Consider the following 21,498-nt stretch of genomic DNA (forward strand, 5'->3'; position numbering starts at 1 on the left):
GTTTGTATACAAAAAAAGACTTTCTGAGCTTTCTCTGTGTAAATACCATATATGTTCACTAACTAGTCTAAAACAAGACACCTGCTTAGGCTTTCAGCTAAAATTACAATCAGCAGTGTTTGATAGGCACCAGCCTGAAATCTATTCTGTTCTGAATGTGTGGTTTACAGTTTTGAAAGCAGTGTGTTAGCATTTGAACAAAGTGCTGTAAATCTACAGTGTTGTGCACGTTGTGGTTAAAGTCATGGGATAAGTGTGTAGAGTTTTGAAAACTGTGTTCAAGCAATGAAAAATGAACTAGAGTTTGGTCCACATGAACTGCTGCTGTGCAGACTGGAGTTAGAGTTTTGCCCATGTGACTCCAGTTGTGCCCACTGTCGTTTAGCAACCGAAAAAAACTGTAAGCGGCACTGGTTGAAGCCTGAAAATATTGTAAACACAACAATACAACCGACAACCCAACTGCATTGTACTGCAAACTTTCTAAAGCAGGCACAATCGCTTGTTTGCTAAGAGTCGGGTCGGGACTCCAACATTAACACACTGACAACATTGTATTCAGAATATAAAATATTTTGATAGCACTGTTTAATGCGTGATTGTGTAAAGGTGTTCATGAGATACCAACCTTTCGTGAACTTGTGAATTTCGCCAGCCGTCTTCTCCATAGACTGTGTTTTCATGGAGACAGACGCTGAGTGCACGGGGGGATGATCGAGGGGCTGTGTGTGTATGTGTGTATGTGTGTGTGTGTGTGTGTGTGTGTGTGTGTGTGTGTGTGTGTGTGTGTGTGTGTGTGTGTGTGTGTGTGTGTGTGTGTGTGTGTGTGTGTGTGTGTGTGTGTGTGAGTGACATAGAGACGGAGGAGAGCAGGGAAAGGAAATGCAGCTGAACGAATGCTGCGTGTTTTAAATAGCGATAAAAAAACCGCAATGTGCGGCGGCAGGTGTTGATTGTGCGGCGCACCGCCACAATATAGTCTATGTGTGGGAAACACTGATGGATGGATGGATTGATGGCTGGCTGGATGGATGGACGGACAGATAGTAAGAAAAACGTTACTAAAAAGTACAGAACAGAGTATTTTTATTGTTCATTAGGTTAGGTTCCAGATTCAAAGATTGTATTACAGCTTTCCAAGAGCATATCATTTCCACATGGCTGAATAATTCCAGACAAAATCAGATCATGTGACACCTTAAATCTTTATGATCAGTGATGTTAAATGCAGCCCTACAAAGCTCAGTTTCTCTCGCAGGTGTTCTGCGACTACCACGGCCACTCGAGGAAGAAGAACGTCTTCCTGTACGGCTGCAGTGTGAAGGAGACTCTGTGGCAGTCTGGCTCTGTTGTTAACACTGCGGGACTGAAGGAGGACCCTGGATACAGGGTAATACACACACACACACACACACACACACACACACACACACACCAAACAGACGCACAGCCATGCCGGGCATAGAGAGTTCAGTTTAAAATGCTATGTGGTCCTCTCCTTATGTCCCAGCGGTGGAGTGCAGTTAAAGCTCTGCAACATAAAAAATGCTGAGAGACTCTCTCTGTCTCTCTCTCTTTCTTTCTCTCTCTTTCTCTCTCTCTAGACCATTCCAAAGACGTTGGATCGCCTCGCTCCCGCCTTTTCTTTCAACAGCTGCAACTATTTGGTAATAACAACAATTAGAATGATGCTCTGTTTTTCTCCAGTGTTTTATCGTCGATATAATACTGGCTTAATTTACCTGTATTTCTATTGTGATTTGAACAGGTGGAGAAGTCTCGCTCTGCCACAGCCAGGGTGGTAGTCTGGAGGGAAATGGGCGTGCTGAGAAGTTATACCATGGAGAGTACTCACAATGGCTGCGACCAGGGAATATACAAGGTGTGTGCATGTGTACATATTTTCAACATAGGGGCACTCAGTCGGGGGCTTGAGAGTATCCCCACACCCTCACACCCTGGGAAACTCCGGAGAAAAATAGGTCCCAACCGCTGTCCAGCAGAATGGTTCCAGAACCCAGACTGTGCATACAGGTAAGCCCCACCAGATCTAACTGGTAGCGCTTAACCCAAGAGGGTAAGCAAGCATCCGGAAAGCGTACCTCCTATGGGGAGATTGTAGGCTAACAAGCCATCACCTTCCATTAGCATTCCATTGACTGCCATTCATTTTGGCGTCACTTTGACAGCAAATGACTTTACATCTGAAGCGTTTAAAGACTCTATTTGTCTATTGTTTATTTCTATAGAAACACGACTCTGTATAAAAGGCTCCATTACCTTGTACCTCACTTTATGGCTCCGTAGTAGACGTTTTTGTAAAAATAGGCTAACGATTGTGTCATAACCACAAGACTTACTGTCGCATAGTAGAGAAATTACCGTATAGTACAGGAGAAGCTCGCAGGCAGTTTCAACTTACATTAGAGCTCTGTTTAAGTTTAATTACTAATGTTAACTAGCATTTTAGTTAGCAATAATTAGCCTGTGCCTATGTTATCTCTTTACATATACCTACGTCTATGCAAGATTGGGAATGATTGAGATTTCTCTTGGCACAGCTACCAGAAGACTTACAACTTTCAGACAGGTTGCTCACATCACATCTACGTCGTCAAGTTCAGTTTGAGGCTGCGTAGCACGCTCAGCCATCACCGGAAAAGTGACTTCACTGGTCTCCGTCGAAGTATATGGCGTCGCTGTGTCCATTATTTTACTGTCTATTGCTTAACCTCCCGCACAAGTTCCAGCTCCTTCCCCCACAGAGAAGTGACGTTTCACATCCCCAGAGCCAGCCTTTGCTTCCCGACTCTGGTCCGTCAAGGCCCCTGACCTTCACGAGTGGTAGCACAACCGACCCCAGCGGTTTCTCCCACAAGTGGTGGGGCCATGGGATGGAGGAGGGGAAGACTACAGATGTAAATGAGCACAGTTCATGTGATTTGCAAAGAGTGCCACTAAATGAGTCCTGAAGTCCTGCTTCGTTTGGTGCTCAAAGTGTTTCTGCTCCTGAGCTGTTCCTTTGGGACTGCAGCCATGTATTCATCCCGCACAAGGCTGCACATATTTAAAGGTTAATAGCCTAATGTTTTTAGCTTTAGATAAAGATCATTGATTGAATGAGATATTAAAAATCAACGCAAGACATTTTAGTAAAACCTTTCAACTCCTTTGACTAGATTTTCGCTTAATAAATGAGGACAAACACTTTAAGAATTAGACGCAAATTCTAAGTTTCTTGCTCTGTGCCACATCAACCTGCATTTTCTGCAACAGGATGTGTGGGTCATACACAAAACATCATTATCTCTCTCTCTCTGTAATTAAGTCCCAGGCTGAACACTAAGCCTCCAGTCACCAGTTTTCTAACCTTTATTTATGGAGTCAATAAACCCGAGCTATAAAGAGCTTTTAGCACTTTATAGTGGAAGTGCAAAAGCACAGAATAATTATGGCCCAGCTGCTAATAACAGTATGATCATAGTTATGAGTGAAAAAGAGCAACATGAATGTCAGGCTTACAGTGAAAGATGCCTTACAGCATGTAGACACGTCAGAATAAACACACAGCATACATGTATGTATTTTTTACGTTCATGATTGATATGTTAAAACAACATGGACGGATGTTTCAGAGAGCTGTTGGATTATCAGGTCAGCCCTCACTGTCATGGTTGGAGGCTCAGATGGTGGGAGAGGCAGACTGAGTGTGGAGTCCAGTTGTAAGATAATTCTGGTCTCATAAAGCTTTGTGGGTTTTGAGTTCAGGCCATAATTCCAAATTAATGTTTATTAATTGTGCTTAACTAACTAACTAAAAAGGCGTCAGAGCAAGACAATCACACTGGCTGGAAACAAACCTCTGGGTTAGACAAACTTATTCTGATCAAAGCAGTCTTGTATAAAGTACTTGAAAGCAATACTTGAGTAAAAGTGGTATAGTATATATTATATAGTAAGTATCTTACCAGAAAAGTAAAAGTAAAGTATCTGATATTTACTGTACTTAAGTATCAAAAGTCATTTATTAAATGTACTTATCTATTAGAATCAACAAAGCTTTAATTTAAAAATATTAAATACAAGACATTTCATCCAAACACCTTCATCAGTTGTTTAGTGTGCACAGGAAGTAACTCTGGCCTTAATACACAAGGCAGTCCCATGATCTCATGGCATGAAGTCACATGACTGCTAAGATATAGTCCATTTGTGTTTGCCAGAGAAGATGGTGTCCCAGCAGCTTCAGATGATGCCCCTCCCCCTGCTCAAGAGGTGGAGCAGGATGGTGCGTCTGTAAAGCGCCTGGGAATGGTTTTCAGAACCACGTTGGAGGCTGAAGACAAATGATGTCTCAGCCCACCTCCCCTTCAGTCGTAAGGGTGGTCATCATCTGGCGACAGAGCCTGCACCAGGTGTTTCCATGACACTATCAGCCATTATTGTTCGGATTTTCCGTTATTTAGCCCTCCGAAAAGGCTTTGTTTTTTTGCCGCTTGACAACAAACAGGCATCAGGTCACCAACTAGGATGGAGTGTGCAGTATCTTGACAATTTAGGAGCAATGATTCACCAAACCTGCTTTTTTCCAGTGTAACAGATTTCTTCTGATTTGACTTTGTAGTATCGAGTAACTAAGATGCTCAGGGGAAATGTAGAGTAAAAGTAAAAGTTTCTGGACATATAAAAAACAAAGTAAAGTACAGATATGTGCAAATTCTACTTAAGTACAGTCGTGAAGTATTTGTACTTTGTTACATTAAAACACTGGATCAAAGTGTTGGATGGATGGACAGACTGATGGACAGACTGATGGACAGACTGATGGACAGACTGACTGATATAATAATAAGTAGTCCCTGTAGCTAGCAGGCCAGACAGGAATGTGTGATGTTTGACAATATGTGCTGGCATTGTGAGCTGACCTTTGAAGACACTGTTTAAAGTGTTTTTCCATCCCATTTTTCCATCAACACATTTTGCACGCTTTGCATCTCTCCAGTGAGGACACAGTAAAGTGTGAATCAGTTGCTGAATGTCACTTTAAATGTGTCAAAATGAGGACACAAAATGGCATAATTGCTTGATATTTTACTGCCGACAACGATTTATCATTTTCATCTCAGGAAGAGTATTTTGGGGAGGAAAGGAAAAGTGAGGGAAGGAGAGGTGAGGGATTTGCATCACAAGAGCATTCCCCTTACCTACTGTGTATTCAGCAAATACAGACAGACAACTTTTTGGTGGAATACAATGAAAGTAGCTTTTCAATGAGAGGGAATTGATTTCATCTCCTCTATCCTGTGAAAATGAAATGGCAGACAAGAGAAATAATAGTTAGATGAACTAAAACTTAAAAAATAACATGACATAATAGCATTTGATAGTGGTTCACCTGACAGCATCACTGTATCAGATCATCTGAGACTTTCAGCAGTTTCCAAGTCCAAGAACGAACTTTCAACCCTAACCCAAAGTGCTTACACAATAATAGGGCTCAACAGTGACCGCCCACTTTCTTGAGCGGCTCTGGTTCCGGAGGTCATTTCCCCCATTCAATATCTCCATATGTGTTTAATTAAATGTTTTTACAAAGAGTTTTCAGCCTGGAACCAAGTCAACCAGCTACCAGATGAATCATAACCATAAAACATCTGATTTGGCAACAAAAAAAAAGACTATGACCATAAAGCATCATAGAGTTTAGTGGTAGCAGCTTGCTAGTTGTTCGCGGGTTCGCAGGTGCAGTAAACATTTCCATGGTAACAGCGAGTTCCACCAATCACAGACATCGCTGTTATGCTTAGGATTGTGGGTAGTGTAGTACTTCTCCGTGACATTGTGAATAAAACCTGTTTTTCGTAAAAGCTGATTGATTTCATCCGGACACTCTCCTGTCTTCTACAGGAGCAGAAACCTTTGTTTCACAACCTCACAGCTCGGGGTCAGTCTACCTCGGATGGTTTCGACATGTAGGGATAATAAAGATGCACCGATTACAACTTTCTAGGCCGATTCCGATTTTCTTTGAGTTAGGCCGGCCAATACCGATTTTAACCGATTCCGATTTCATTTTTTCTAACCACTTTACAGCACACACAAATATATATTTTCTATCTTTTCTTTACACAGAACATGGAACATTTTGTGAACATATAATGGATCACTACAAAATAGAACTATATAAATTACTCCTGGTGTGCAACATCTAAAGTGCAACGTTAGAACCATTTCCTTCTTCTCATATCAAATATCCAACAAAAGAAATGTGATTTTGGTTTTTGCTGTCGTCCCTACATGCCCTACTTTTTCCTTGCAGGTGTTGCATATTGCAAACTTGTTATCTTCTGCACACACGCTGAAGAATTCCCAAACAGCTGACATGTTGCAGGTTAATTCACGAGGTTCCCTACATGTGCGAGGGAACATGTGTGTCATGAAATCGGCATATGTCAGACTGACCTCGCCGGTTGCCGGTCATGGCCGAGCACGTGAAAACTGGCCAATTCCGGTCACCGGCCAGTCTATCGGTGCATCTCTAATAGATAATAATCAAAATCCTGGAGAAAATGAATGGGATTTTCACTTCCGGAACCACACTGTTGAGATCTCTACAGCCAAACAGGACACTATTTACTTCCTGTAGCTAACAGGTCTGTTTAACAGAGACCAATAAAATAACAATGGAAACACAACATGGCTTTACCTTTTCGACAAAAACACTGAATGAAATGGCTTAGACGATACGATACGACTTTATTGTCAGTTTACACTGAAATTAATTCTGTGCTCCTGAGCAGCTCTGCTCAAACAAGTCAAGTCAATTTATTTATAGAGCACATTTAAAACCAACCTAGGCTGAACAAAGTGCTGTACAAAGTTATATTATGTTATTAAAACAAAGGAAGACAATAAAAATATAGACACCATGAACATCATACATTCAACACACTTCTATACACATGTCCCTAAACTAAATCATACGCCAAAGAATAAAAATTTGTTTTAAGACGAGTGATTAATTACAACCTAGTGTCATAATTTGGCAAAATCGTAATGTCTTATGAAACAAGTGATGCCTTCAAACTCGTGATGAAGTGATAACTTTCAAAGTGTTCACTGCACAGATGAGAAGTCTGGTTGGGAGTCCAGTCCACGTTATTTCTGGAACCATTCTGAATTGTGACATTATTATTTTTAAGTTACACACACCTTACTGTAATTACACACAGTTTGCCAAGTCTAGCATTAACGTTACATTAATGTATAGCAATGTATAGCCTGACTAGCAAGTCATACATCCAAGCCTGCTGTGTGTGTGTGTGTGTGTGTGTGTGTGTGTGTGTGTGTGTGTGTGTGTGTGTGTGTGTGTGTGTGTGTGTGTGTGTGTATGTGCAGGGCCTGCAGACAGGAACCAGGGAGCTGCAGGAGATGGGTGTAAAGTTCTGCCACAGTCTGCTGTCTCTAACCAAAGACATGAAGGCTCTCTACAGCAGAAGAATCAACCACATCGACGTGGACCACAACGTCCTGGACCACAAGTCTCACAAGTAAGACACATCCTGATAAGGCCTGTGACATGTCAATTTTTCTCAAAAGGGGTAAAAAGTGAGGACATTGTCTTGCTGGTTAGACTTCGACAGGGACAGAGGGGCAGGTCAGGACTGCATGTGCATAAACCACACGCCTTATTGGAAGGAGTATGTGTTTCTGTCCATCTCTTGCTGCCTACAGACATTATGCGATGGTTTTGAGTTTTGCGAGTCTGCATGTCAAATAGTATATAAAGTAAGCCATGGGTTTCAAGCATGCATACACTTAGAGCCCAGTGACAGGTCCAGTGTGTAGTATGTGTTGGTATAGTGACACTGCGAGTTGAGTGAGCTCAATCTCGAGGTTTCAGCTTGTCAGTGATATTGAAACAGCTGCAAGGGTGAAAGAAATCCATCACTCATACAGTGCCAGGTTCTCCACAGAGTCCACAATGCATTGCAGCTTGCAAACTTGTCCCCATCATATAATATAATCATGAATATCATTACAAGGCCAGATTTAGGAACCAATATGAGGACTCCGCTAGATGATCTCTATCAAGCTAATCAGGCTCATACCTTTCAATGCTTTGAAAACAACAGTAAAATCTTAAAATCTATTCTGAAACTGACGTATGTATCCACTGAAGGGCAGAGAGGATTAGTGTGATGTGTTCATGTCTCTTCTGACATGTTACTGTAAATACAGCTACTGTTACTGTATGTAGATGCACATATATACGTCAGTCATTTCTGGTTAATTATGGACATTGTTAGATTCTGATGGCCTTCAATATTTCATGTAAGTTGGCAGTTTTCCTTACTGTAACATCGGTACAGAGTGATGTCACTGCTTATCAACACTCTTTTATGAAGTAGAGAGTACATGCTCTGAAAGAAGAAGAATTTTCACATTTTGTGTGTGTGTGTGTGTGTGTGTGTGTGTGTGTGTGTGTGTGTGTGTGAGTGTTTGCAGTGATTGATGTGTGGATCTAAAGTGGAGCTGAATGGCTTCCATTGATTCTCACACAGTCGTTCAATCTCCCCAGAGAGCTCTGACAGCACAACGCTCACCTCAACACACACTATCTGTCGTGTGTTTCTTGTTTAATTTCATCTAATTATTAGAGTAGCTTTTTCATCTGTCTCTCTTTATCTTTTTACTCGCCTCGAATGTCATTCTGCCTCATTCTTTTGATCCATTCTGACATATTACCAGTTCCTGTGTTTGTCTGCTTTAGTCTTTGTTCCTGTGTTTGTCTGCTTTAGTCTTTGTATCCATGTTTGCATTTTTCTCATATTATGTCTATCCTCCATTCATTTTTTCCTTTCTGGTTGGCTCTACTCTTCCTCCTGTGTCCTTTGTCTAACATGACTTGGTCTAGGTGTGCTGCATGCTGTCAGAATAGCTAAGCAATATTACTCATAAAACGTCATCTTAAATGTGAATGAAAGATGATCCATCACTGATTTCTTGTCATTTACGGATATTTAAATGCTATGCTTGCAGCATTTATTGCCTGGGACTTAGATGTCTGTCTCTCTTTCTGTCCCCTGTGATAAAGGGCTATTCTCTTTCATAGTTTCATAGTGTTTCAAGTATGGCGTGTCATACTGTGACTGATTGGTGTGTGTTTGGATGTGCCGGACTCCTGCACCCCGCTCTCTAGTGTGTGTTATATACACACTGCAGTGATGGAGGTGACAGGATTTTTCATGTTTTATTATTTATATTATGTTATTATATGGCTCTGTGTGTGTGTGTGTGTGTGTGTGTGTGTGTGTGTGTGTGTGTGTGTGTGTGTGTGTGTGTGTGTGTGTGTGTGTGTGTGTGTGTGTGAGAGAGAGTTTGTTTGTGCTGGCGTGGATAAAACGGAGATGCGTGTGAGGGACAGACAACCAAAACACACCAAGCACACATAATATCCATATTTATCAAGAACAATTTCTTTAATAGTATAGTAAATGTTCCAGTGCAATAAACTACCATGGTCACATCATAATTACAACACTCTGTTTGCTTTCTGTCTGCTGCATTTGGTTTACATGCCATCGTCTGTTCCCATACCTCTGGATATTACACACATCTTATGATAGAACTATATCCTGCTGTTTGTAGCAGAGGAACTCTGGAGGGTTGAGCTCTGGTCTTAAAAGAGATCTTTGTGAAAGGAAGAGATATTCAGTAAGTCCTATAGCTGGGACTGAGTGTTCTCTCTCTCTTGCTTTCTGTCTGTCTGTCTCTCTCTCTCTCTCTCTCTCTCTATCTCACTGCACCCACAGGATCTTCTCCCTGTCTTTGAAAAACCACTGTTGGCTCAGCACTATAATCCACAGACAGCCAGGGCCGGAGACCTGACGCCTGCTGTGCGCCGTGGAAAACAGTTAGCTGTGCCCTCATATTCTCTTTCAGCTAGTGAAATATACTTGAGACGAGCAGCTCTTTGTCAGATAAAACTAACACTGTATTATGATCGGATTCACACTATGGTTGCTACAATTCCATTGTGCTGCCGTTTATCACTGAGCAGGACACTGAAGTCTTCACACAATATTATTAGACAAAGCAGCAACTTTTATATTCATGTTTCTCTCTGAAACACTGTGATGGTCATGCAATCCTCCACATAACGCCTCTGAGCGGGAGGTGATACCATCCAGAGGACAGCTTATGGAGAGTCTTAAAAGGAAAGGGTTAATCCTCTGCCGAGCGGGAAGGTGCTTGATATACTAAGTGGTAAGCTTAGAATTTGTTATTCCTTGTGTGTAGGTGGAAATGTTGGCCTGATAGTGGCAATACAGGAGAGGTCAGCATTACCTCAGATGTGGACACACACACACACATTACATGGTGGCGCCTAAACATGCACTTAAAGTGCCCAAGACGTGGGTATTAAGATAGACCCATGGTTGTTAAAGCTGCAGTGGGTAGAGTGCAAAAAAAAGCAAGGATTTGAAGTAGAGTGAGACCTCTTGCTGCAGCTCTACCCTCTTTGTCACAAGGCCAATGTAATTGCAGTTCACCAATTGCTCTCTCTCCCTGAAATGACCAGTGGTTGGCCAAAGTCTCCCGTGACGGCTAGATTTTCTAAAGCCTGAAAACAGAGCCGGGTGCAGAAGTCTAGGTTTCTCTCAGACCACTTGAATTACAATTTGCTGAAATTAGTGTTAATTTCGTCAGACGAGACGAGACTAAATATGTTCGTCAACGACCTTTTTTTCCATGACTAAGACGAGACGATGACGAGAATGCGCCAATGTCCAAAAACGCTGACTAAGACTAAATTAACATGCATTATTGTTGACGAAAAAAGACGAGACTAAAATGTTGGGCATAAAATAAAAACTAAGATAAAATCTCTCTTCCTTTTCGTCTACAATCGTCTACTTTTCATCATGAGATAGAATATTCAGCTGTTACTGAGACCGGTTACCGGCAACCAACAGGTGCCCTAACCGACCATTCTACTACGGACCGAATAGCCTGCGCTTCTCTCTGATGCTCCTAATCGGACGTTAGAGTCAACCGAAACATCGCTGCACGGGGCGCTAGTTAACACTACACTTGGCAGCAGGTAACGTTAGCCTACCGTTAGCTAGCAGTTGGATTTAACACAGTTAAAATGCTGACAGCTAAACGGTGTAAAGGTTTGTCTCTATTTCAAACACGAGACGTACGACAGTCTGCAGCTGCCGTTGTCTGAAAAACAACACATATGTTGCGTTCACTTGAAATACGACTCGCCAGTTTCTGCTGCATTTATTTTATTGTAAAATATCCTTTCCTCATGCAGTGGTTGTTTTTGTCGTTTACTGGTGAAATAAGGAAGAGGCTCAATATTTATATAACTTATATATATATATATATATATATATAGCATTTATTTATTTTTATAACTATTTGTCTGAAATGGTTATCAGAAATAATTTATTTAAAAAAAGACTAAAATGTTTTGACTAAAACTTGACTAAAATGGCGAGACTTTTAGTCGACTAAAACTTGACTAACACAAATTTTTGCCACAAGACTAAGACTAAGACTAAATAAAAAATAGGTGACAAAATTAACACTAGCTGAAATAATTTTAATTGAATCTTTGCCCAACGACACCAAAAATAAAGTGCCTACCCCAGATTTGAGGCTGTCAATACTTACACCAAATGCTTGCTCTTGTGGACATTGTGTCCTGAGATAACTTCTTTTAGGATCTGATACTATAAATACAATTGAATTGTGGATAATGCCATGGACCCTCTTGTGGTCAACAAAGCTGTCTGTCCGTAGAATTTGTCATCTCTATGCTGCTTTTTTGTTTTAGGGTGAGGGGTGTGCTTTTCTTTTGGTTGGATGGCTGCTTTCTCTGAAATATGCTGTGGACATTCATGCTCCCCATAGGATGAGCCATAATGTGACCCCTGACCTTCCTGCAGAGTTCCATTAGGCCCAGATACTCTCTAAACATGCCACTCACCTGAAGACAAACTGACTAAACTAACAATTATGCTGCTCAGGGGAAATGTAGTGGAGTAAAAGTAAAAGTTTCTGGAAATATAAAAACAAAGTAAAGTACAGATATGTGAAAATTCTACTTAAAGGTCCCATCGCATGAAAATTTCACTTTATGAGGTTTTTTAACATTAATATGCATTCCCCCAGCCTGCCTATGGTCCCCCAGTGGCTAGAAATGGTGATAGGTGTAAACCGAGCCCTGGGTATCCTGCTCTGCCTTTGAGAAAATGAAAGCTCAGATGGACCAATCAGGAATCTTCTCCTTATGAGGTCATAAGGAGCAAGGTTACCTCCCCTTTCTCTGCTTTGCCCGCCCAGGGAATTTGGCCCACCCATGAGAGAGAGAGAGACATCATGGCTTTCAAATGAGAAAAGTGGCAGTTGGTCAAGGCCACACCCCCACCCTTCACCTTGCCCCCTCTCCTCTTCAATAGCTACAGACACAGAAATGGCACATCCTAAGGAAAGCTCATTGTGGGACTGGCTCTAGTGGCTGTAATTCTGCACCAAAGCTGAATATTGGGAAACAGACTTCAGATACAGTATTAGTGGACCACTAAGGCCTATATAAAAGAGACTTCAGATACAGTATTAGGGGAGCACCAAGGCCTATATAAAAGAGACTTCAGATACAGTATTAGGGGAGCACTAAGGCCTATATAAAAGAGACTTCAGATACAGTATTAGGGGAGCACTAAGGCCTATATAAAAGAGACTTCAGATACAGTATTAGGGGAGCACTAAGGCCTATATAAAAGAGACTTCAGATACAGTATTAGGGGAGCACTAAGGCCTATATAAAAGAGACTTCAGATACAGTATTAGGGGACCACTAAGGCCTATATAAAAGAGACTTCAGATACAGTATTAGGGGAGCACTAAGGCCTATATAAAAGCATCCAAAGAGCACCATGTCATGGGACCTTTAAAGATGTGCGTCTCCTGAGCATCTCAAACCACCAACATCAAATTAGGACTTCTTTATTGACAAAGAGGAAAGTTTTCTGGAACACTCTTCTCCATGTTACTTCATTTCCAGCTAAGGCAGAGCATTTACACACTGCTGGCTCTGATATCACAGCTCAGAGAAGGAATTTATAATGGAAAAAAATATCAATCCAATCCAATAAATCAGAGTGTAAACAAAGCTGCCTTCAGAGAATCACCATTTGCATTGTACTGACTCATTCTGTAGACAAGCTTCATTGCCATTCACAGCACAGCACACACACACACACACATACACACACACACACACACACACACACACACACACACACACACACACACACACACACACCACACACACACACACACACACACACACACACACACAATGAGTTGCTGTCATCAGTATGCTAGACATACACTCTCTGTCCCTTCTGTCTCTTTCACTCCTGCTCAGTCAGTCGCTCTCCTCTCTTCCTTTTTCTCCCCCCCCTCCTCTCTCTGCATCCCTCTTTCCTTCCACTCTGTTTTCTCCCTCTCTCTTTCTCTGTCTCTCTCACGGTAAGATGAAGATCAGTGGGCGTGTCACATCCTCTCTGTCCCAACAGAGTCCCAGTGTGTCTCTACATGCTCTCCCAGCATCCTTGTGTGTGTGTGTGTGTGTGTGTGTGTGTGTGTGTGTGTGTGTGTGTGTGTGTGTGTGTGTGTGTGTGTGTGTGTGTGTGTGTGTGTGTGTGTGTGTGTGTGTGTGTGTGTGTCCGTGCGTGCGTGCGTGCATGCGTGTGTGTGTGTGTAATCAGATTACTTGTTACCGGCTTTCTGTCAGCTGCCAATCCCAGTGATTGAAGCTGAGGTCAAGGTCTCACTGTGTGAGGAGACAGACCCTGAACATTAAATATATTCAAAAACTATGCAGCACGTTGTTAGATGTGTTCAAGTGTCCATCATTACAGACGCAGCTTTGTTCAGACCCACACAATTAATTTTAAAATTCTAACTGAGGTCCCAAAAGTGTCCAAAGATATGGCAGGTTGAGTTCAGGGGAAATATGTAGAGAATAATGTAACAGACACGTATAATATTTCAGTTGGATGGAATACAAACATACCATTTTGGTTCTGAATATTTCACCCAGTGTAAAAACCAGTGGTATAGTTTATGATAGTTTCATACTAGCTGCTATGAGGCAACATTTAAAGTCCAACTGCAGTTGAACTGTATGTTTGTCTTCTGCTAGACCATGAACATGTGTTCTGTAAGTCATATGCCCTGCTTTTCTCAGAGAAAGAACCAGTACCCAAAAGGGATGTTTGATATTTTGTGATTTGATGTTGGCCAGAGCTGCCGGGGCTCAGCCTGCCAGCTCAGCAGACAGTGTACACCTCAGGGACGTCACTAGGATTTAAAGACAGGGGATGCTTAGCCCCCAGGGTATTTGTAACTTGCGTTTGCTAAATCTTTTGTTTCTGTTTTAGAGCTACACTTATGCCAACAACCAGTCAAGAAACCAAGATGTTAACAAGTAAAAAGTGACAGACATATCCTCTTCTTCCATTTCTACTATGTTCAACAAAAGTTACTGTAATGTTAGCTTTTAGACACATCAAAGCTGCATGGGGGAATTTAGTTAGGCCAGACTTTGCTCCTGATGAGTTCTTCTGTAAGCATGACTTAAATGCTATCTGTCTGCTCATGTAAATGTGTAATAAAGTAATAGCATACTATATCTAATTCCTCTCTCTATAAGATAAGTTGTCCAAAGAATGCTATTTAATTACACTACTTACTGTAACTGCGCTGTGGATTGGTTCAGAGTGTCATTTCGCTGTGTAGTTTGGCTTGCATACAGTATAACCCAAGAACCAGAATTTTAAGGTCATAGTGAAATTTGGAGTTTGAGCGTTTCTCAAATAAAGATAATTTATTCTGCCAAATGATGTACACAATGTATGATATAAATCAACAATTATTGATATTGATAAAGCTAGTCACATTTAGGCAACATCTACATATTTATTTAATTTATCACAGCCAATGAATAGAATATAGCGTATATAGTAAATATAATGAAATTATTTAGTTTAGGCTATGCCTTAGTGCCTAGACCTGCCAACACATGCTTGTTGTTAGAAGAAAACAACCCCCCCACGCATTTCCTTAGAGCTGTAGACCACTACTGACCTCAATCAGAATCAACTGCCCTGCCAATGTCCTGCTTCTCTCTATCTCTGCTAAAATATCTTCCAGTTTCCATCTGCTCAATGAATTGAAGGATACACCGGTACAATAGCATTAACAGGGACCCTATGACATTTAGTTTTCAGTGTCAACAACATTCTATGGGCACTGATATTGTTTTAGAATACTATAGAGATAGGCTATATTATTGGCAATGAATAAAGAGCTGTGGATAGCTTGCTAGGTTAACTATTTCCTGTATTTCACTCATTCACTCTAGCTAGACTATAGTTTTCCATAGCAATCCAAAATATCCCCTTTCCTTTACCTCAAGAAAACGTAGCTAAAGGTAAGCAGGTCATTAAAAACAACTTACAATTTCACTCTGTATCACTCACTACGTGTAGCTAATCAATCTTCCTTCACCATTCATCTGTGTGTGTATCGGTGTGTGTGCGTGTGTGCGTGCAGTAGCGCGTTCAGACCAAAGAGTAACGACGAGATGAGATGAATCCTCCAGTTACTTGTAACGCTCCGGTCTGCAACGCTCTGAAAGTTGCGAGTTCACACCAATGCAACGAGACGGTGCATCATCTTGATTGCACAACGACTCTTTGTACTTCTGTCTAACTTCCAACTTTTCGGCTATTTTGTAGCTGGATATAGATATTTTGAGCCTCTAACACTGCCATTTCGACCAGCTGACAGTTGTAAAAAAGAATTAAAACAGACACACTACACACCGACACACACAGATGAATGGTGAAGAAAAAAAAAAAAAATCTAATTATTCTTGTTGTTCTTATTATTATTTAGGGGGGGCTTAGGAACAGCTTCAGCACCCCTAAAATAGGCCTAACGACATCTCTGGTACACCTACAGGCCCCTTCAGAAAGTTGTCTTTTCTTCTAATAATAAAAATCATTAAGACATTATTTTTGACTTAATGATATTTCAGTTTATGTTTGAACTACTGCAGCAGGAGTCACTCCTCATTCCCTGAGAAAAGTCAAATGGATTCTTAATTATTGAAAGAACTATTAAACCTGCCATGTTAACATTGTTATTGTGAGCATTGTTAGCACGCTGATGTTAGCATTTAGCTTAAAAAGCATCCCTAGCATGGCTGTAGACTGGTGTTTTACTGGAAACCCTACAAATGCCATAGCAAGACAATGGCCCAATCCCAAAGTGAACCCTGAGGACTAAGGACTAAGGACTCACAGACTTAATTGATCTCAGGTACTAAGTGAGTGAGTGTGTGAGGCCACATGGGCTCAGATAGGTAGAAATGGGATCGGGACAGCACTTCACGAGATCACATGTTACCTTGGCGACGTTTAATAACAAAGATGTTGCTGACACTTGCCGGTTTGGGAATTTTCATTTTAAGTTTGTTGCTTTCCACACGGCCAAGGCCCAGGAGACGGCTACCTGATTCCAAACTCTTGTTTTACAAGCTGGACAACAGGTTGGTCCGTTCCGCGGTCGTGTGTCGTGCTGTTGTTTACCTTCGTAATTTCCGGATTGGGGTGAACGTCACAACGCTTTGAACTGTGGGTAATTCCCTTTGGTAAAGTCTGCATCGATGCAGACTCACGGAAAGGGCTCGCTAAGTGTGTACTCAAACCCTCACGCCCTTTGAAATTCCACATCGGGACAACCCTAAGCCCTTACGAATTTCGCGAGAACGCGCACCAAAGTCCTTGAGTCTGTGAGTCCGGACTTTGGGATTGGGCCAATGTCCCAGTAGGTCATGACAGTGTGACAGCCAACCAGCATAAACAACACCAGGAGCCTGAAACTCAAGCAGCTAAACGGATTTCAGCCATCATTCATTGTATTATGTACATATGTTTACACCCGTTAACCCTTTTCTAATGTGCCATGTCAAAATGTTGGCAGGAGACAAAGATCTGCTTGAAAGAGCATCACGTAAGGGGGACAGCTAAAAACTCAGGCAAAAGAGTTTTCACCTCTGAGGACTCGTTGGAGATTTGAACCCTTGTCCAAAGCCAGAATCATACCCCTAGACCAGTGAGCCAATAGCATGTGTGCTATCTCACTTCAACATGCATGTCATAGTTAATAGTATAAAAAGTCTTACACATTCCAGACTATTAACACTATAAGTGAAATGTCTTTCCTCTTCCTTTCAATTCTTTGTTTTCAAAGTGGGAGCCATAAAACACAAAGAATACAAACAGGAGAAACAGGATGTAGAGTGTCAGAAAGTGTTGTCTGACATTCCTATGACACGCCAAGAAAGAAACAAGGAAACTGCTAACGGATGTCTACATGGAATAAATAACTCTTCACATCATTATTGCTAATGTTTTCTGAGGAAAGAAGAGTATTCACCCAGCATGTTTTACTTAACGTAACATAACTCTCCTCTTCTCTCATGTAGCTGTTTTGAAGACGATGAGCCTCCATGTGTTGAGGAGATTGAGTATTCCACAGACTGTCCCGCGCTCAAAGGCACTGATCTGGATTCAGATGTCAACAGCAATATGGCCAGTAGTGATGAAGAGGACGAGGGTGATGAAGGACACAGGAGAGCAAGACATGGACGAGGCAGCATGGGCCAGTTGCAGCAGTTGAGCATGAAGAGCCGTCTCTTTCCTCACCCGATGAGACAGGCCTCCAGCGAGGCCCTCAGTGAGAAGAGAAACGGTGTGGGCATCAATGGACAAATCATAAGTTAAAGGAATATTTCTACATTTCTCTACAGTTCTTCTCTAAAAGGTCTTCTATCATTGTAAGCTTTCCTTCATGGAGCTCAACAGGTGCATTCGAAAGAAAAGAAATGCCTAGGTAAATGACACACACAAACTAAACTACAAGTGGATAACATATAATTTCTCTTTTAACCTTAGAGTAGAGTGTGAGATTAAATACAGGCTTTGGGGAAGGAAAACAATACTCTACACTAAAGTCTGGCTTAATAGAACAATCTTGGTTCACTCACTAGCTTTTTGTGGAGAATTCTTCTCCATCTGAACAGTCCGTGGAGTTGCTAAGTTGTCATGGAGATGGATATGGATACTTGTGCCTGCTCCACCGCTTGTTAGACATGAGAGGAATGACAAAGCGCTCCAACGGCACCAGAGCAGCTGTCATTACGCACAACTGTAACGTCCTACCACTTTTTCATCACATGCACCTGTAAACCATCGTGGCACTGAAATATCATTGTTAAACATCAGAAAGATGATTAGTGATTAATTTATTAAGCTCATATTGAAACAGACTACAAAGGGCTTCACGTTGCTTTCTCTTGTGATCTCTGACTGCTTCATCTTTACTTGATTGGTGCCGACATGGATTGCGATGTTGCTAAAGCTAGTGGTGGCATGTGACTGGGTTCCCTGATTCTCCCTACTTGATGTCAGCAGATTAGCCTCGGGAACTCTGGCCCTGAGTAGATAGTACACAGGGGCTGCGGTAGCTACCCTTAATCATAAGTCCCCTATTACTAGTGATGGCCATATGAAGCAAACCATTTTCTTTATTTTATGAGCCCCCTAGATGGCGCTTTTGGTTTGAAGAAAAAGACTCAATTCTGTGTGCTTTGTTGAGCAGAGAGCGCCATCTAGTGGGCTTAGAAAATAAAGACAATGGTTCATGAAGATTCATGAAGATTCATGAAGCTTCATTTGGCCAGCACTACCTATTACTAGCATATATTGTATACTTAGCACAATGTTGATGGTGTTGTGTAAAATTACAATTGAATTAATTGAGTAAAAATGACAATTTTATTAATTAATTAATTAATTATATTACTTAATCGATAAATCATCCAAGTTAGTGGCCCATTAGTTGATCATCAGCATAACATTAACTGTGTAATACTGGCTTTTCTCTGAGCTTCCCCACTGCTCCTCATGGTCTTGGTCATGGTCGGCCATGTGATAACTGGTGGTGGTATATAGACAGGGAGCATCAAGATGTGAGGTTGAAAGCAAACGAAAAGCTCATAAGTAGATGTAGAGTTAAGATTTAGTCATTCCATGTTTGTGAGTGTTCATATGACTATTGGCTCTTTGAAGGTCTTTTCTTTGTTGGATCAGCAGTATGATACATCATTTCCAACACACAAGTCTAAAACGTGTATGACCTCCTATACACAAATACTGTAGCAGTACAAATCTTGAAAGAAAGTGACCATTTCAATCAGACCTAAACTCACATGAAGTGTGGAACTTGGCTCTTATTGAGGAAAGCTAACAATGCGGTCATGCCTTTTTTAAAGCTGAAAAACAGGCTACAGTTTCCAAAAGTCCCAGATGGTAATCAGCTTCTAAATGATTTATTAGCAACTGGTCACCGCGGCAGTATTATAAGATAGTCTTAATAGGGTGGATTGTCTCATGCAACCAATAAATAAGCATAAGTAGAATTAACCCATTCCTATAGGAACATACACACTACATGCTAACTACCTTTTTCTTCAGAAGAAAACAACTCCAGTTAAATTTAGAAGGGTTTCTGTAGGAGGGTTTTACTCAGCAGCGATAAGGAGGGTGCATTAATTAAAATTAATAATCCTGGCCAAACACTAGTCCTTGTTAAACGATACTGTAAGTGTACAATAGGTATTTCTACTTTATGATAGCTGAATTTGTGCATGGAATATGTAGATCATACAGTGTAGGGTGGTGCTGTGATCTTTGGTTTGTGTAACAGCTAAATGTATGTGTTATGATCTAGATTTGATAAGATATGTGTAATTTCCATTGACACTCATGGAAAATATGAGGCACTTTGAGTAAATGTGTTTGTTTTGTGGATCAGATGTGAAGTTTGTTTTCAGTAAAATGTTTAACGTTTAATGTTTGTTGATTTTGTCGTCACTGCTCAGAAACATCAATTTCATTACTCATGTTCATTTTGTTAACAGAAATTATGAATATATTACATTCAAAGTTGTTATATAAATACATAAAATAATGTTTTTTAATGAGGAATACAAGATATTGACAAGACAAAACTATGAAACAAAAACTAACACTCCACCTGCTGAGGAAGATTATGTGATGCAATGGAAAGCTCCAGAACAGCTTCTACTGTAAATGGACCTTGTGGTGAGATTGTTAAATACTGTTTCTGAGGTCAAGAATGACCTTCCAATTTCAGTACAGATAAATACTTTTTTTACCAAGTACATTTTGTGGAAAAAAAGCCCAGAGTACTGTATTTTGTTTTAATGTTTCTGATTAGTCATACTTGATAATATGTCCAATGCTGGTTTTGTTTCAAAATACATTTGCAAATCATGTTTCATGTCTGGATGCAGCCCTTCAAATCCCTTGACAAAAGCTCACTTAAAAAAAACAGCATTCGGGATCAATCAGTCAGTTTGTGGCCAATTTTCAATCCCAGTTATTTAAGAGGTTCTGACATGGAAGATGTTTTCTTAAGCTTGATTAAACTGCTCAAACTTGGTTTTGACTAAAACTAGACTGTGACTGCCCGTGTTTGTGTGCAGATTTGGACACCTGGGTCGAGTGTTCCACAGGCTGTAAAGGCACAGGTTCCAGTCTACTATCAACCCTGTTGTTTGGTTAAGATCATTTGTTACTTATCTTTTTGTGTTCTTTGATTTGCAGTCTTTTTTGTTATAATAAATAACTTTTTATTCGGCATGTTGGGTCCGTTCACATTGTTGTCATGGCCAACGAGCCAGTTTATAATAAGACTACATGTCTCATCTTTTTCTATAAAGAGACCTACTAGTCCAGAGTTTTAGTTGTTTAAAAATGGACAAAGAATGATTAAGTTGCCTGAATACTACTAAACCTCAAATGGACTTTTGATCTCTGAACTAACTGTCTGACTCTAAAAATAGCCTAACAAACCATTGAGCACACAGCATGGAGGGTGAGTCACACCATCCAGTCTGCAGTGTGGTATTTTTAGATATAAAAGCACCTTCTGAGTTCATAATCTCTACCCACTCTGGCTGGAAATGATCCACGAGGGGGGAGTGTTCCATCTCGGTCAGAGCAGCAGCCTGCAGAGCATTGCCTTCCACAAGCAGAGAAACTAACAGCTGCTAACACATCATATGGTATGCCTTTACCACCTGACCGCCAAAATCAAATAATATATGATAAAGGAACATCATTATGTCACACAAATCTCTAATGGATACATACTGATGTCAAAATACAATTCGGCTTGTGGCTGTGATGTTCTTTTAAATATTATGTAAATTTATAATTTTTCTGTCCCTCATGAACATGTATGAACCAGGCATGAAATAGCGTTTGACAGTAAAGGGGTACTCGTGCAAGTTAGTACTGAACTTTTATGAAGTTGATG

The 21,498-nt window shown here is 40.9% G+C and overlaps 1 protein-coding gene across 5 annotated transcripts in view; it reads left to right on the forward strand.

Annotated features, from left to right (window-relative positions):
* Positions 1-20,819, forward strand: part of LOC120564171 (cytosolic carboxypeptidase 4) — a 121,232-nt gene extending 100,413 nt beyond the window's left edge. For all 5 annotated transcript variants that reach the window (XM_039808941.1, XM_039808947.1, XM_039808942.1 and 2 more), the window contains exons 23-27: positions 1,259-1,390; positions 1,605-1,667; positions 1,769-1,882; positions 7,399-7,550; positions 17,579-20,819. In XM_039808941.1, the coding sequence (XP_039664875.1) occupies positions 1,259-1,390; positions 1,605-1,667; positions 1,769-1,882; positions 7,399-7,550; positions 17,579-17,876 (759 nt within the window). In that variant the 3' untranslated portion in view covers positions 17,877-20,819. The remainder of the gene's footprint in view (positions 1-1,258; positions 1,391-1,604; positions 1,668-1,768; positions 1,883-7,398; positions 7,551-17,578) is intronic.
* The last annotated feature ends 679 nt before the right edge of the window (positions 20,820-21,498 follow it).

Source organism: Perca fluviatilis, chromosome 8, assembly GCF_010015445.1.
Source record: "Perca fluviatilis chromosome 8, GENO_Pfluv_1.0, whole genome shotgun sequence".
Lineage (NCBI taxonomy): Eukaryota > Metazoa > Chordata > Actinopteri > Perciformes > Percidae > Perca > Perca fluviatilis.